At 31.3% G+C, this 15,076-nt stretch overlaps 1 protein-coding gene across 1 annotated transcript in view; it reads left to right on the top strand.

Moving 5' to 3' along the window:
• The window catches only part of LOC113549584 (roundabout homolog 2), a 156,678-nt gene that overhangs the window by 126,559 nt on the left and 15,043 nt on the right, over positions 1-15,076 (top strand). Inside the window, exons 3-4 of the mRNA XM_026950963.1 lie at positions 12,718-12,871; positions 13,764-13,894. Coding sequence (XP_026806764.1) covers positions 12,718-12,871; positions 13,764-13,894 — 285 coding nt within the window. The remainder of the gene's footprint in view (positions 1-12,717; positions 12,872-13,763; positions 13,895-15,076) is intronic.

The following is a 15,076-nucleotide window of genomic DNA, read 5'->3' as shown; positions in this document are numbered from 1 at the left end:
AACAATTTCATATTTTTTTATTTTTAAATGTCAAACAATATTTATTTGTATACCTACTATATATAAATATAATTTATTTATATAATATACTTATTTCCGTAGCTGAATTTTATAATAATATTATAAATTAATGTATTTATTATATTTTTGAACGCGTTAAATTCTCACTGGCGAGCTGCTACAGACACTTGATTATATAAACTAGAATGAGAAAAATGTGTTGAAATACATTCTTTATAAATTTAAATATTACTAAATACCTACCAACAGCAATGTTTAACTGATTTCTCGTGCATATTATAATAATAATCGTCGTCGTTGTCGTTATAACGGCCTATTATTTCCCATTAAAAAACCACAGATTCGACATTAAACATGTATTGTTGTCGTCCAGTAAATATCTACTGCAGTAAGCGTATGTATACTATACATGTTCCTCGAACATGCGTATACAAAAACACGTATTTTTTTACATTTTTTCAGTCCGTTTAACGTCCGGTGATAGTTAAACTATATCAGGTATATATATATATATACAAAGGATAATTAAAACAAACTGTAGACACGTGTCGGTGACCGGTCGGGCTGGTAGTGAACGAGGTTCGTCCTGCGGGAAACAAACGAACGATAACGATAATTTTTTCGGGATTCTGTGTAGATCACACCGACCGACGCGCACGATAGGGTGCCCGCGACGGTATACCGGATCCATTATGTATTTTAACGGCTATAATAGTATTTCAATATACAACGGCGTTAAGAAAAACACTGCTGTTTTTATTACACCGTGGGCGTGTCAAGCCGTGTTCTCTTTTCTCTCTTCATATTTATATTATAATATATTATCTTATCATATTATCGTCATTATAATATAGGTATGTAGTAGTTGATTTATCACAGAACTCTATTGCGCTCAAACCCCTCTTCACTCAAGTGATCTGACTATCCAAGTACAATATTAATAATAATAATAATAATAATAATAATAGTAATAGTAATAAGAACTTTATCGTTGCATTTAATGTTGACATTGTACGACATGACCGCATACTGTGTCAATGTGTCGACCAAATATTATACACAATGAGGTGATTATTTTGCATTTAAACACTTATTGTATCAAAAAGTGTTAACGTGTTTGAAAATATATATTTATATAAAATTAAAAATGTATGCTGTTTAAAAAAGTAAAAAAGTTTAAAGATTGTGGTGATAAAAAATAGTAATAATGTTGTTTTTTTAATGATTTTAAATCGTAATAAAAATATATTTCCATAAATGTTAGAAATATATATATATATAATATATGTATACACATAGTTTATTCAAAATTCAAATACAAAATGCAAATCTGCTATCATATTAAGGGAGCCACAGTTGAATATTAATTATACTATTTTCTAATATTATTATTATTATTATTAAAAAGAGACAAATAAAACTCGTTACCGTTTTAAGTAAATAAGAAAGCAAAAATAAATTATAATTCCGTTAGTAAACATTACATACACATTATGAGTAATGCACATAGAACAGTGTATGGTTTGTCTTTTTCAAATCCTTGAAATTTTGATCGGAAACTGTCAAATTGTCAAATCAAAATTCAGTTATTGGCAGTTTGAACCCCTCGGGATATTTATTTTTCGCCTACGCCCCAACAAAAGAGGAGAATAATGATGTACGACTATAAATTGTGAAATCACTACCGAAAATGTACGATTGTTCTTTTGCTCCAGGTACCTAAAATATTTTTTTGATTACTTCCATTGTAAGATATTATCAGACAACATTAAACGAGACGTATTTGATATATTGATTTATAAATAGTATGACGCTTAATGTAAATAAATGTAAACGTTAATGTAATTATTATATTTAACTTTTAATACCAAAACAAGTTCATTTAAAAAAGTCAAAATCTGATAAATTGTTATTGTTTACTTGATTTAGTAATTAAATATTTTAAGAACTATTAAAATATATAGCTATATTTAAACTTCAATGTAATATTATACTTCTATTTTTTCATTATTAAGTTTGTAAATATTTTAGTCGTTCAAAACATGTAATTAAATAAAAAATACCGAATTTCGTTGATAATTAATTTCTAAAATTCCAATATATTGGTATCTACGTAATAATTATGAACATAAATGATTTTTTTTTATAGCTGTTACTTGTTGTAAACTCAACAGTATAAAATATCACAAGTCAACGGGTTGATTTTATTATCCAATATCGAAATAACTACTTTTATTAAAAATTATCAAAGTGTTTGAACTATAATTTACTCTCAAGTAGTGTACTTGGATAGCTTAGTACACAAAATAGCGAGTAAACTTTGGTGAAGTACTGTAAAAGTTTCTGTAGTGTATTACCGTCATTTTCTGGATAAATCGAGTTTCACATTATTACCTTGGACTTTCATCCAATTTTTGCTATTCCGTTTTACCCAAAGAACGTAAACCGTCCGTAAATATTTGTCCAACCCCTCGAGTCCAATAGATGATAAGAGCGCACTCAATTTCGTTCTGACCGTTGTTGTCGTTATTGTCAACCACGCCGGACCATTATAACTTTTAAGTAACCATGTCATCAGAAATAAATAACCAATGGAATTAGGTACTACAAGAACCTATTAAAAAAATTACTCTAAATTACTACCTGTCTGTAAATTTTTCTCCGTATTAATTTTAATGATATAAAAATCTCAATATACTCCGTAGGCTCTTTTAAAACTCATAGTATAAAAAACGTATAGATATTAATTATTTTTACTATAACATGTTTATTTATAAAACACATAAATACATTAAGCGCGCACAGTAACAATTTCTATAATATATGTGTACAACAGTTTAAAAAACTTACTCAATTTCTCAGAAAAAAATTGATTAAAATAAATATTGCTTTGAAGTATAGTTATGCCGGTCAGGTTAGGTAGTATATTTAAATGTTCTAAAAATATATGTGTTTAGAAGAAATTAACTTATTTAATAAATAAAAATAATAATTGTTATGTTTAACTATAGGTACTCGTATTGTTATTATATTAAATCCCACTAATCGTAGATATCGTTATTGTTTCAAATCTTGACCAGTAATCTCGTTCACCAAATAATATTATTTGGTCATTGACTATCGTCTATCAGATGCACCCTTATTAATACACATTTAATTGCGGCCTACCAGTTTAACACGATTACTGGACTATTTCATTAAAGCCGACTGCTGTCTATTGTTCCAATTCATTGTGTCAGCAACCTCTTTCACGCATTTGTGGTTTTCGCTCCAAAGCCTGGACATTTTTTCACCCCATCGGCAACACACGAAAGACAATTTAATTAATTTTTTTTTTTTTTTTTTGATCTTTCCTCGTCGGCTGACGGGAGGACTTTTAACAGGATTAAACCACGCGACATCCCCACCGTGATTCCAACAGCACCACTGCTGCGCTTTCTAAAACCCACACCGGAAGGCTTTGTCCTTAAAATGCCAACTTTAATAACGTGTCTATTGTACGGGTTGCGGTGCATATGTATATCGGTCGATCGACATGACATAAATTGAAAAACGTCCGTCGGCCACGAAAGTGCTGACGATATTTTTCCAAGTCACCAAGTACACTGTGCTATTGTAATGGGGTTTTATCGTATGGGGGTCGGGGGGTTTAAAACAAAGTAGTTTGTTTGGATTGGATCCAAAATAAGAAGAAAAAATAAAAACATTGTGTACCATACAATGTGTATGTGTGTGTGTCTTGGAACCTTTTCAAACATTGTCTAACTCTATCTATCTATCTCTCTCACACTATTACCACCCCCTCTCTATGTATCTTTATCTCTTCCCCTCTCTATCATCAATCCCTCCCCGTGTATCTATATCTCTCTGTCTCTCTCGGGTAGAAAAAGGGCCTTTTCCCATGGAAAACGCCAATAACATAATGCGTACACGACGATTTTTCCCAGGCAATGTGGTCGGCTCTCCTCTCTTGAATGGGGCGGTACGGTTGGTTGAGAGTGTATATGCGCCATAAAAAGAGATTGCGAATCCGAGATATTGCCGTCTGGGCCCTATTCGATTTGTGTTTGAAATATATTAATCTCCAATCGTTATTACATATTTTATTATTATTATTATATATATTTTTTTCTACTACCGGATATCCGATGGCGCCCTAAAAGAACCGGCGTTTTTATTATTGCGCGACGACGCACGTATATATTTGTTTTCATGAGTGCAGCGTTTATTTTGATAGAAATCGTCAATCGTGGGGGTAAGCTAAAGTTTTATCATCAAAATTATAGTTATGTTATTTTTCTTGTTTGCTGTTTTCACGGAATAACTCAAAATATTATTAAGTTATTGTTGTTAAAAAAAATGTTGCTTTGTTAAATAATATTGATAAATTATATAATATTATAATAATTAATTATGGTCGTGTAAATAATATAATAACCATCGATGAACTATTTATAAACAGTTTTATCATTCATAACGATGTATGAATTCGATAACGTTTAAGGATAAGGTATTAATGAAAATATTATTATTCTGTCCCACGTGGTTCTGCAGTATAGTATGATTTTAGCCACCAACAATGCATTCACACCGTATTTTGATAACTGTTCAAACAATAATTATATATACATTATTGTTGTGAGTCTTGAATATTAATTTATTTCATCCGGCAAGTAGATTTTTACCTAGAAAAGACTTCATAAAAATCCTCCTTAATCCTTAGGTGATTCGTTGACGATATTTTAATTATTCTTACTATTTTCGTTGCTTCTACGCATTCGTTATTATAAAAGAATATTAACTAATAGTTATACTTGTGTTTACTTGTAATGTAACTTTGTTTATCATATAAGTACAGAATATTTCACAAGCATTCTCATTATTTTATCCATTCACAAAGAATTTAGGTATTACGACTATGATATTTTTTGAAATTTTTAGTAGGTAGACTTAAAAACCATATTTTCATGCGCCGAAATCAATATTTTAACTAATATTATTATTTTATACAATGGTTTTTCATCAAATATAAAATAGATGTAAAACAGTGGCGCGCATTAAGAATCTTGTTTTGAAGCTCTAAGCACAAAACCAAACAATATCATCAAACTACTTCAATTCTTACCAGGAACAAAACTTAACGATTAAATATAATATAATAATATAATACATAAACTTTGATTTACTTAATTTTATATAATTTATTTACTCTTTATATTATTTTAACATTTTATGATTTAGATATATTCTGCAGTTCTCTCTCTCTTTTATGAATAATATTATGAATGTGACCTAATTTTATAAAATACTATATGTTACATTCAATGGCCATAGATGTCGTGTGTAGTTTATAGTAAAAAAAAATGGATAAAACGCATATAATACTCAGTCTATAGTACCAACTAATTATATTCAGACTATTTTTACAAACCTAAATAAACACTAATATGTTAAAATTATTTATTATAATTTTCAAATCATCTTTTACCTATATTATCATGGGGTATATATTGGTTTGTTACTATAAAGTAAATAATTAAACATTAACTAAAAGTTTATATTGACACAGAACAATCCTTATATGAAATAAAAGATACACATATTTAAAAATACGGACCTCGAGTATACTTAAAAGTTTCAAAAACAAATATTAAAAAAATTGATTATTAAACGAAACATAGGGATGAGTATGTTTGATGAATCGCCCTGTATGTAAAATTGGAATGTACAATTATATACATAATACAATAGTATTCAATACCGTCATCAAAGTGCGTGTACTTTGATATTGTAGCGGAATTAATGTACGCTTAATCGAATAATAAATTGATAATCGATGTATATATAATTATAAATAATAAATATATTACCGTTTAATTCCGTCGTCTGACAGAAATGAAAACGCTATTAGCGCCAAACCTATATTATATCGGGTCAGCGCGTTCTCATTTTGTATGAATAATGAACCGTATTTGGATCGTGATTCGTGTATACGCGTATAATAATAATAATAATAATAATATAGTAGGGTTTCAGGATTCGCTGTTATTAAAATTCCAGCAAATATGGTTTTCGAATATGATTTTCGTATTTTTTTTTTCGTTCCGTTTCATTACGCCATCCGAAACGACGGTGAAATAAAAAAATATATATACTGATCCCGCCATTGTGCAAATGATATTGTATGAGCGGATTACACTTTATCGCGTTAATTGGGTCGGCAAAAAAATATACGGGATCGCGCTCTGTTGGAAAAAAAATAATAATAACGACGATAAATCAACAACACTGCTGAATAACAATATAATATATGATATATTTATATATCCTTACCTGACACCACGCGCACCACTGCTAAACTGCGAATATTGCAGTGATATAATAATAATATGCACGCATAGTATCATAACTCGTGACGTTACTATGCGCGTTACTGGTGTGCTAAAGTATATTATTCTTGAGCATATACTATTATCATTAAACTCGGTGGACTTGGCTCGAATTCGGCTGACTGTCATGTGCAGGCCCACCCGCCGACCACCGAACGCGTTTATATTGCGCGACCCGTACCACATCCCGCGCGTACACAGCCATCATATTATATATAGGACGTCCGGAAAACGTATATTATATTATTATTATTGCGTTATACTTTATCGGACGTCGCTGCAGGAATGTCCGTTTGTTGCGAGTCTCCAGCGACGCGTAGTCCGTTGATTTATTGTAGGCGCGAAACGTATATTATATAAAAACTGGGAAATATATCAAATGTCTCTATTCCCGCCGGTATTTCCGGAGAACGCGAGCACTACTTCTGCGCCGCTGAGTTTGGCCATAAAAGCCGCGGCGGTGGCGTAAGGATGAGGTGAAACTTATATTGTTTATGGTGTATATAAGTAATGAATGTCTTGAGTGCGTTTTCACCTTTGCAGGTATGTATAACTATTATTACACCTATAATAATGATAAAACGCCCTCGTGACCGTACTTCCGTATTAGGTGGTAGGTGAGATACCTGTATAGTGTATACAGAGCGATAAAAAAAAAAATACCTCACCAAACATTAAATATGTATGCATAAGTGAACAATTATGTATTAAATATCGTATTGTATATCGGAACTCTTCTTGTGCAGATACGTATTTAGTTATACCGAAAATCGCGTTTTGGCAGCGACACGTGCACACTATTAAATTATAAATTAATTATTTGCATACTTTTTTCGTACACATAATATATTTATTTATCGATTAACATCATTGCAGAATATAAACCATATCATAATAAAAAATATTGTTTATATAATATAAATCGAATTATTTGTTTTTCCTAAACTAAAAATTTAAATTGATGCTATTTAATATTTATCTTATGTTTAATGCTTTTAATATTATTATTATTATTATTATGATTCTATACAGGAAATTATTTATTTTATCTGATAACATTTAAACGAGTCGTGGTATTTAGGTAATAGCTATTCCAATTTCTTTGAACAGGGGAAATAAAATAATTTAAATACAATTTACATACTTAATCATTCTCCGTCGATATACGGTTGATACTAAGTTTCGGTCGGTATCAAAACAGTTAAAAAGCAAAATCCTAGTTGCGGTAGGGATCAAAACAGGTAAAAAACAAACTCCGATTTACGTTCGGTAAATACAATTATCTTGTTTTAAACATTAATAGCTACACATTTAACGAATAAAAATAATATATTTATTATTTTATTGCTTTATATTTGTATATTTGTACATTTCACAAATGTCACCGAATTAATTAATTTTTTTAAAATAATATTTTATTTTATTTTTAATACATCTCTGCCTAATACTTTAAATATTTTTATTAGTTCCTAAATCTATATAATTGATTTTTGAATATGTATCTATCTGACCAATCTGAATATTTTTAATACACTTTGAAAATTCAAATATGTTGGGATGTGGCAATCGGTTCTCAGCTTTGAATTTAGAATTGAAAGCTTTACCTTCATTATTCGTTCTCCAAATATTATTATTCAAAACTATTCAGCGTTGTTAGAAAACTAGTATCGGAGTCAATATAATTAATCATCAATTAGTAAATTCTGTAACTCTTAAATTCATAGGTTGTTCAATAATTAATTCCAAAAACACATACCCCACTTCATCTAAAAGGAGAAAAATCGATTCAAAAAACATAGCTCAATCATTTTTCAATTTCCTAGTTTTTATTTTTATACTTTATACTCTATAGCCAATCCTAATTCTACAATTTTTCTCCAATAGACTTGACTGAGATAAAATCTGCATCCAAACAAAGTGTTGTTTGGAATTCTCTACTTACAACTTTAAGAATTCTTCTTTCAAAGTCAGAAACTATAATATGTTGTCGCTTGAATATTAATGCATTCCCAAACATTTAATTTCAGCATAGACTTAACAGTTCTGTACGATAATTCCTTTTATCTTTTAATAAACTAAATGCAACAGGAACAAATAACAAATACTGTACTAAAACCAATTACTGTAAATATTTGCTAAAAGAATTTCGTCTCGCCATAACCTAAAAGATATAACGCTGACTGCAATTTGGATGAGCGCTTATCGGATAATCGATAATAGAATACGGGCCGCATTATACCTTCAATACTATTATGACGACAATAATTCGTCTATTACGACCGCAATTCGAACTAAAAATATTATACAACTGTCCGACAAAATCGTGGTGTAGTTGGTGTAAACACCGCTGCATTCATTGTTGCACGACGAGTACTTGTAGTATACTTGTAGCCAAACTAAAATTCTTATTAGAGACGCTATTAACCAGGGTGCGTACGGCTTGAATAAAAGTTCTTAATATGTATACCTGATAATTATTTTGAAAAATTTTAGCACAAAATTATGGCTTATCACCTCCACCTCCCCCCTATGTATCGTGCATTGTGTTGACTTTATTTGTTATCTCACTTATCCTTCCAGTTCTCTAACTCATAACTATCTCGCACACTATATGCAACAGCGCGTGTCCCGAGTAACGCTTGAGATGTGACGTGCAGTAAACGGGTAAAAAAAGTGCACCGAGAATATTTTGTTGTGTGTATTATTTTTTGTCTACCTAAACGCTACTTGAGTTAATTATAATTATTATGCGGCGGCTGCGAGCAGTTTTCATTAACGAGGGGCGAGAAAAAACTTTCATTTTATTATTATGATATTTCCTCTAGAGGTTAAAAAAAACTCAATAATAATAGTTGTAGTCGTCGATGATGACGATATACATATTATTATAATAAAAGCCAGCCGTCATCTGTGACCTTTTATCGTTTTTTTTTTTTATTTTCCATAAATCAGTCGGCGTAGATACTCGTCGCACACTCGTACCGCGGCCGTTGTCGTCGTCGTTGTAGTTATAGAAATAATAATTTCTTATTTTTCAAACTCCGAGTGGGCGCCGCCGGACAAATATATTATCTCCTCTAATATGGTTGGCCCACGTGTCATCTTCTCTTCGTCGCGTGTACGATCGCGTGTGGCCACCGGTAGCCGGTTCTTACACCTCATTAAGTATACACCAAGGCCCGGTCGTTCATCAATATTTCGTTGTCGGCTAATATAATATATTATTATATATATATAATCAGCCGTCAGTGCGCAGCACGTATGGTCGATTACCCGAAAACATGCGTTCTCCGTCAAATATATTAACGGGGCAGAAATCAATCGTTTGGGTGATTATTATTATTTGCTCTTCGGCGGACGTTACTGCTGGTCGTTCATTGAGGACGATTACCGATGAACGTTCACCGCGTGTAGCTATTAAGTTGATATTATGTATAATAGGTATATATTTGAGAATAGAGTTTGAAATTGTTATTAGTAAGCACGTTTTAGTACACCGAACCGCCCGGGAGTTAAATGAGGCACGTGTATAGATATTTGGTGAGTCGGTACATATACTTTCGGTACCTATACACATAGATACCACCCAAAAATGTTTAAATCTTACACTTATTAAAACTTATTACCAATTTCATAATATTAATGAGATTTTTCTTATAGCTTAGTTAAATGGAGCTCTTTGCATATATGGCAGTATTCAAATTATAAGTACCTATTTTATCTACCTGAAACGTGCTGGATACACGTTTTATAAATAGTCATATAATTCGTCTTGTGTTGTTAAAATATCTACTGAAGTAATATTAAAACGGTAACCATAGCGATCAATCGATTTAACTATTAAAAATAGGCAACCTTCGGTTATCGCTCTTACTATTACCGGCAAAGTTTAAATACCAAATATTCGGGTGTACGTATTATAGTTTCGTATTCCTCTAGACATAGTATCGTACTTGGATAGCTTACATAATTACTGCTGATAACTGCATACTATTATCTGCAGCCAACGTCACTGAAATAAGTATGACACAAAGCGTTTCAAGTCGTCACTCATCTTTATAGCGATATCAAATTGAATACTGGAGAATTATCTATTTATTATTATTATTATTTATAGTCGATCGATATAATGGTATCCACATCCGGTAAAGCGCAGTAATATAAAAAACAAATTTTAAGCATTCGTTTTTCTATTTTGCCGTCGCCGGTCTATGTATATCGTATATACATAATATACTAATATACATATGTATTTGACGCACTCGATATGTACAATATAATAAAATATATTTAAGGTAAATCGTTTGAAATTCCTCCGCGTGTATACTGCAGGGAAATATTATCTATACGTTAGAGGCCTTTGGAGTGCTTTTCAAAAGTTCTCCGGGTTAATAAAAATATATATCACGTAGTACCTAGTCCCGTGTTGGAAATTTCTCGCTTTTAAAATAATCTACCAGTCTCCGCCATCCCTGCAACAGCCAGTCAACGTTAATCTATTCATGACCTTAATCGTTGCCCGTCGTCGTGTATTTATTTTCGATCAGAACTTTTCCGGTATAAGTATTAATACCGAAACCGTTCAAATTCGCATCGTTAAATGTTTATTATGCATTATCATTTCCGTTTCCTATATACGACTGTCGGCGTTTAAAACAATTATTTGTAGTGTTTGACAAATGATGACAATACTCTCCAGTCGCCGATATAATAAAGTTGGTGACACAATCGTGAATCGAATATTAATTGTTTTTTTTCTTTACCCGAACACGTTTTTAGTATTCGCGTTATTGTTATTCATCTTTGAAGTTTTGTGTCATAGTATCTTTACGATACTAACCAACAACGCGACGAGTATTGTTTTATATCATTAAAATCATAATGTATATAGATATTATAACGATGAAAGCATATATACGAAGATTTATTTTTATCGAAAATAGATGCAAAACAATATAAATAACTAATGTCAGTTTTGAACTATGTGTGTAATAAAATTTTTATAGTGGTGGTGATAATATTTTGTGAGAATTTTTATTTATTTATTTATTTTTTTGTTCGATACTGTCCGTTAAGTGTTTGTCGTTTCTGTACGACATAAGCCAGAAGTCGTAATGTGCACAGTGTGTACACCGTAGTTGTATGTATACATATATAAAATGAGTCATTGTTGTGTTTTCATTTTTCTCTTTCTCGACATCATGCCGACGAACACCAGATATTCTGAAGGGAAAAATATGATATTTACACAGTAGCGTTATAAATATTATGTATATATATATATATAATGCGTTTAAAGAAACGACAAATACCACGCTCGGAGACGATGACAACCCCACGTGCTGCGTGTTGTCAATATTTGTCGACCATATAACGACGACTCGGGTCCGGTCTTAATCCATTTAAACACGGAATCAACCCTCTCTCCTCTCATCGTTATGTTCTTCGAGAAAACTGACTACAGCCACGGCTAACCCTGCAACAGTGCATCAGCAGTAACTTAAAATACCAATTCATTTGCGGGCAAGTACGTTTCAATTCCTACATTTCAATTTACTCGTTTTCAAATCGTCCCACGCGTCTCCACCCCTCTCACTCCGACCACCGCCCTAAATCAACCAATCTGCATATAAATCCCGTCACAATATCTAATGCGTTTGCACTATATATGTACATTATTACGCGTGCATAATCCGGTGTCGCGTTTAATCCGGATTTATTTATATGTGCACGATGCGGTGGTGCGGAAAACAAGTTTAAAAATGCAAAATATATTATTATGCCGTGCCCCCGTAAAATATTAATGCGTGTAACGTGTGCCTAATCTCTTTGTATATTATAACGAAAAAAATGTCCGATATCGGTACCTAATGAAACTGCGTGTATGCGTCCCGCGTTTTCGAAACAACTAAATAATATATACTTATATAATATGTGCATACACACAGCTGCAGTATTAGTGCATGACCTATAGTCAGAAATTATCGGAATTCATATTTTGTTTTCTAATTGTACGCTACGCTAAATACTGTACATACAAAATTTGCGATTCAAACTGAAAAATCGCAGCTTTTGTGTGGTTCAAAAATTAATTCCGGGCCAAAAATACGTTTTTTACCAAAGTCTTACTGACGTGGCTGTTTTATAAATCATTTTATCTTTAAATTACTGTAACGAAGTTTGATATATTCTGTAAAAACATAATTATACGCGTTACTAAATCTGGTGTTTAATATCATCGGCCATTGCTAATAAAAATGTACATATACATTAATATTTTTTATTAATAATTATTGTTTGTTTACAGTGCTCAAAGACGAATTCCGAGTGGAGCCAAAGGACACAAAAGTAGCTCAGGGACAAACGGCGCTCATGGAGTGCAGTCCACCAAAAGGTCATCCGGATCCAATGGTCGTTTGGAAGAAAGACAGAGAAGACGTGCACATAGATTCGATGACAAGGTACACTTGGTCTATAATATATTATATGTACAACAAAGCGTTTCCAATTCATTTTTAAATAAGGCTTAACTGACGAGTTTAATATTCAGCGTATATATCGTATTATATTAGTATAATACGATGACTTACTACAATATATAGCAACAGCTACGAATGCGCAATAATGTAACCTAATCATGAACGGTCGCAAACTAATAATAACAATAATAGTTTCTTCACGATTTTCGATAAAAGAAATTCGCAATAGACAAAACAGTTAAAAATGGTAACGAATAATCATTATTTATTATTGTACATTATAAAATATATAGCGCCAGATGGTTGGTGTATTGTCATTTTTTATATCATCAATTTCTGTCGATAGAGCATTTATCTTTTCACACTAAATTACAATCAGTGATGAGAAAAACTCTGTACGATCAACCGATGATTAAAGCAAGTACATGTATAATAATATCTATACTCATAATTTAAAATTCATTAAATTTTAATAAATATGCATTCGTTGAATTTTTCAGTATAATATAAATTATAACAATATATATTATACCTATATAAGATTATATAAAAAAAAATTATGATCACTTTTAATTGATTCACGAACTTGACTTCTCCATAGTTTTCAATCGTTTTCATTTTATCGTCGATAATACATATCATCATAATACTTTAGTATTGTAAAATATAAACATTCTAAACTTAAATCATATAGGGTATCAATTATATAAATATTTTTTTTTTTTGCTAACACTTTTTATAAATTACTTATTAGGATTAATGGCATACCCTTATAAGTTATCGTGTTACGTATTATGTAAATATTTTTTTTCGGTTTTCGGGTATACTTTAGCTAATGTTTTTAGGTCGTCACTTACATTATGTGTTTGTTTAGGATGCGAATCGTAGACGGCGGCAATCTGATGATTACAGACGTCAAACAAGATGACGGCGGTGAATATCTTTGCGTGGCACAAAACATCGTAGGAAAAAAGGAAAGTACGCCGGCCAAACTCACTGTAAATGGTACGTATGATCACAATGAGATGTGGAAGATAATTGTTTCGGCTTTTCTGTTTTTAACCGCTTTTATTAAATATTTAAATTCTAAAAAAATATTCTAAACAATATATTCAATATTTAAATTTAGAAATTATAAGAAAAAAATATATTCTGTTTAAAAATAATACAAAACCTAAAAAGTAATGTGACAAAAGTGTGATTTTATTTTAAAAACAGTAATATAAATATAGTTTACACGAAGCAAAAAATGTAAAATACAAAAATAAACCGACTAAATATTTGCGTACGCATAATCAACGATATACTACATTATTTGTGTTATGGAATAAGTCCCGCAGTGTTTTGATGTTTATTATATTAATTATTTATGTGACATTAATTAGAGACGTTTATTAAAGAAAAAACGTCTCGAGATTAAGAGAAGAAAATATCCATCGCGATAAAACAAGTACAACGTGGTTTATTGCTAATCGTCGACCAAACGAACACCGCGAAACCGTTGAAATTAGTCGTACATTTTTTATACGCTTTTGTGTGGCGTTTACACGCGTGCATAATGTATAATATAATTCATGTTATTTTAGTCTTTTTGAACTGCTCCGCGTGAGAAATATCGTAAAACGACGAATTCGACACGGTCGAAATCCAGTGTATTCTCTACATATACATATGAGTGCACACCCTATATATAATATATATATATATATATACGCATATAATATTTACATTGACAATCGTACCGGTCTCTTTTAGTTTTTTCTGTACGCGTGAATTCGATTATATTGGGTGAAAATAATATTCGTGAATGTTCGGCCGGAGGGAGAAAAAGAAATCGCGCTCGGAATAATAAATGCCCGGTACATACACACACACACACACACACATATATATATATATATATCGCCAACCTACCTGTCGAGTCGGTACTTTTTCCTTCAGTACGCGTACAAAAAGCTATATATTCCGTTTTACAAGATAACAAAAAAATTAAATAAAAAATACTAGCAATAGACATCATCACCGGATCGTATGTGTATACATTTAAGACAGCATATTATTATACCGAAGGTTTTTCATACGCAGGTATAAATTATTATACATAAGTACGTGCGTTCCGTTATACTCTTGCAGTTTCCATATACCTACTCATATATATTATCGTGTATGTATACGCAGCACGAAGGA

This window comes from Rhopalosiphum maidis, chromosome 1 (assembly GCF_003676215.2).
Source record: "Rhopalosiphum maidis isolate BTI-1 chromosome 1, ASM367621v3, whole genome shotgun sequence".
Classification (NCBI taxonomy): domain Eukaryota; kingdom Metazoa; phylum Arthropoda; class Insecta; order Hemiptera; family Aphididae; genus Rhopalosiphum; species Rhopalosiphum maidis.
This window is presented reverse-complemented; position numbering and strand designations above follow the sequence as displayed.